The 3,707-nt window shown below is 34.4% G+C and overlaps 1 protein-coding gene across 1 annotated transcript; it reads right to left on the reverse strand.

Moving 5' to 3' along the window:
• Positions 1–733: 733 nt before the first annotated feature.
• On the reverse strand, positions 734–1,453 carry LOC145040560 (uncharacterized). The gene has a single exon (XM_078988474.1). It carries the CDS (start codon positions 1,451–1,453, stop codon positions 734–736), a length of 720 nt encoding a protein of 239 aa, XP_078844600.1.
• Positions 1,454–3,707: the final 2,254 nt, after the last annotated feature.

Raw genomic sequence — 3,707 nt, forward strand, 5'->3', positions numbered from 1 at the left:
TAAAGGGCCCACAGACATCACTGTGTATGAGATCCAATAACCCTTCACCCCTTTCACAAGAACCAATGAAGGGTGACTTGGTCATCTTTCCAAGCAAACAAGACTCGCACATGTCATCGTCCCTAATTTCGAATGACTCCAACACTCCATCCTTTTAGACTTGGGTTATGAGTTTCTTGTTGACATGTCCAAGACGAAAATGCCACAAGCATGCTTTTTCCAAACTATTGGAAGAATCGATATGTAACGCATCATTTCCTAAGTTGTCTACAACCATAACGGTTTCATATATTCCATTACAAGGCAATGCTTCAAAATAGAAAACACCATCAAGATAAGCATTAATATAACCCTTTTCATTATCAAATGAATATCTAAATCCTTGTCTATACAAACAATGAAAAGAAATGATGTTTCTTGCCATTTCTAGCGAATAGCAATAATTATTCAAATCTAGACCTAATCCCTTACTAATCACTAAAGAGTAAACTCCCATCTTGGTGACAGGCGGCGATCTTCTATTCCCCGTGTTGAAGTTTATCTTCCCATGCTCTACATCCCTATTTCTTCTTAGGCCCTGTAAATCAGAAAAAATGTGAAAACCATACCTTCTGTCGAGAACTCAAGATAAAGCATTAGATGAATCATTATATTGAATAGTATAAATACCTCTGAAGGACAACTTGATCTTCCCATCCTTGATATCTTGCATATATTTCGGGTAGCTTCATTTCTAATGCCCCTTCTCATGGCAGTAGTAGCACTCTGCATCCTTTGGGTTGGAGGTGGGTGCAGCGGGAGCAGACTTGGTTCCACTTAAAGAGGTGTCATCATGAGACTTTCCCTTATGGTGTCTCTTCGAAGGAGCCTTCCTATACTTACCCTTCCCCTTGCCAATAGCTAGGACGGGGGCAACTGTAGCGGGAGTTGATGCAACATATTTATCTTTGAGGTTTCTCTCAACAGTCCTCAACAAGCCTTGAAGCTTGCTCAAGCTGACCTTCTCCTTGTTCATGTGGTAGGTCATGCGAAACTGATTAAAGCAGGGTGGAAGTGAATGATGAATGATATCAATTGCTAGCTCTTCATTGATGTTAACATTTAACTTCAGTAGGTGGTCGACATACCTCTGCATCTTTTGTAGATGAGTAGTGATAGACTCTCCATTCCTCATCTTGGTCGTGATCATCGAAGTGATCATCGCGTACCTCTCCTGCCTCGCACTTTGGTGGTACCTGTCAAGCAAATCCTGGTGCATCTCATACGGATAGTAGTCCTCGTAAGAATTTTTTAGTTCTGCAGTCATCGTTACGAGCATGATGCAATGAACTTTCGTAGCATCTCGCTCATGTGCCTCGAAGCTAGCGATATCCTCGGGAGTAACAGTGTTGATGTTCACCTCCTTGAGCTCCTTCTTGAGGTCATACTCCCTGTCCTTGTTGCTGGTAACCATTTAGATGTTCTGATTCCATTCATTAAATTGGTCCCATCGAAGATCACGCTCCCACACAAGTTCATGAGTGAAAAGGAGCCGGAAGAGGTTGAGCCTAAAGCATTGTTGTTTGAGTTCTACGTCTTTAAAGGAAAAGAGACAAAGTTTGATTAGATAAGAATTCCCAATTAAACGCTCAAATGAGAAATTGGGGCTAGGATCTAACAACATTATTTTCAATTCAAAAGAGGGATTTCGTAAACTAAACAACAAATAATTTGAAGGTTAGTGAATGACGATTCACTATTTTCCACCATGAAAAAAGAAAACAAAAGATATGTTTTAAATGTATTGAAACTCCTAGATCTTTTGAGATTCATTAAATTTTTCAATGACATGTTTAAATCTCAATATGCCCTTCAAGTTGGTGACAGGGATACCGAGGATCACAAACAAGGTGTAAATAACCATGCAAATGTACTTGGTGCCCTCAATGTTATAGTCACCTAATCAATGTGTCGGTTAGCCACACACACTCTCTTGATTTATGACAAACATTGAGTCACCCTTTGCCACCTTTGCTAGAACCATATTAGTGTGTCGCTTAACCACACATGCTCCACTAATGTCTTGGTAAGGGTATAAAGTGTAATTTCATGGAATAGCATCAAATTCACATTTTCATAAAGTAACTAAGATTGGGTATTTTTAATAAAATATTTAGCTAATTTATTAATCATTATACTTTTAATGAGGAATTAGTTTGCCCAATCCTACTCGTACGGCAAATGACCCTCCACCAATCAAGAAAGCGGTGAGTGAGAGTAGACACCCATTAAACTATCATTTTATAGGCAGCAACCTTATACCCCCCCTCTTATAGATTGACTTTATGGATGAGGCCTACTAACGGTAAGAGTAGCTTTTATCTTATAATAATTATTCTTATAATATTATAATAGTATAGGGTGAATTTTAAAATTGTAAAATTCTAAGGTTTGGAATTTAATTATTTCAAAAATAAACTTTTAATCAAAAATATAAATTCTAAAACTTGAGGGAAAGTTTTGAATCATTTCAAAACTATATAGATCAAAATTCAAGTAAACAATCAAACAATTAATTTTGGTGATTATCTAATTTTCACCTAATCCATTTTCATGCAAGATAATGATCAATTAATTCAAATAATTAATATTTATCAAATAAGGTAATAATTATCTAATTAAATAACAAAATATTTTATTTTTACAAGGATAAAAACTTGTCACTAATTAAATATTCTCATACTTTTCTTCCTAATTATCTTTCCACTCATTTGAAATGATGACAAGTGTTCTAAAATTTAATTAATTTTATCAAAATATAATATTTGTCACAATTTCACATGGATAGGAGGATAAATATGAAGAAAATGTAGGAGGATATTTAATTAAAAAAAATAACAAATTAGTAGCAAGTTTTTAAAGTATAATCAAACTGAGCGGGTAAAACGTAATACTCTTTTAGAGATGACTTTTGATAGATTTTATAGAAAGTGTTGCGACAAACATTGTAATTCCAAAAAGGGATTTTCTAATATGTGCCCTAAGGGCACATATAAGAAGTATTAATTAATCATAAGTATTATCATAATTAAATGTGAAATGCATTAATTATGAAGATTATTAATGAATTTTATATTTAATTATGATAATATTTTATTATAATTAATGTATTTAACATTTAATTATAATAATAATTATGATTAATTAATACTTTTTATATGTGCCCTTACGGTACATATTAGAAAATCTCTTCCAAAAAAAACTAACTATTATTCTTTTAGAGATGAGTTCTGATAGATTTTAAAGGACTAACAATTTGGTCGCTAATCTGCGGTTTTATCATATAATTGAAAGGGTTACTGGCGAATCTATCATTATAGTCTATCATTATGCGTCGTATATGTGAATTGAAATCTGTAATTACTTTTTTTGTGGGAGATTCATGGCTATAGTGACAAACATTATGTGTCAATGTGTTCCAAACTTCGTCTTTAAGTTTTTGTTTGTTTCTGATCATCCAATTTAATAAAGAAAAACATATAAAATGTGTGTAATGGCAGTATTTTGAAGATTGAACCATGCAAATTCCTTGGAAGAAAATGGTGAAATAGCGTAGTGGATCTACAGCCTTCCAATTAACAGAATGAGTGGATGGAAGTTAAAGTGTTTTGATTGTTGGGAGACACCAGCGGCCCATGTCCCCTCCGGCTCACCCGCCTTGATATCAA

The sequence above is a fragment of the Lactuca saligna genome, chromosome 4 (genome assembly GCF_052625555.1).
Source record: "Lactuca saligna cultivar CGN05327 chromosome 4, ASM5262555v1, whole genome shotgun sequence".
Taxonomy (NCBI): Eukaryota; Viridiplantae; Streptophyta; class Magnoliopsida; order Asterales; family Asteraceae; genus Lactuca; species Lactuca saligna.

Bases quoted from the DNA above. Each gene is read 5' to 3' on its own strand.
- LOC145040560 (XM_078988474.1), bottom strand. From the start codon at position 1,453: ATGGTTACCAGCAACAAGGACAGGGAGTATGACCTCAAGAAGGAGCTC.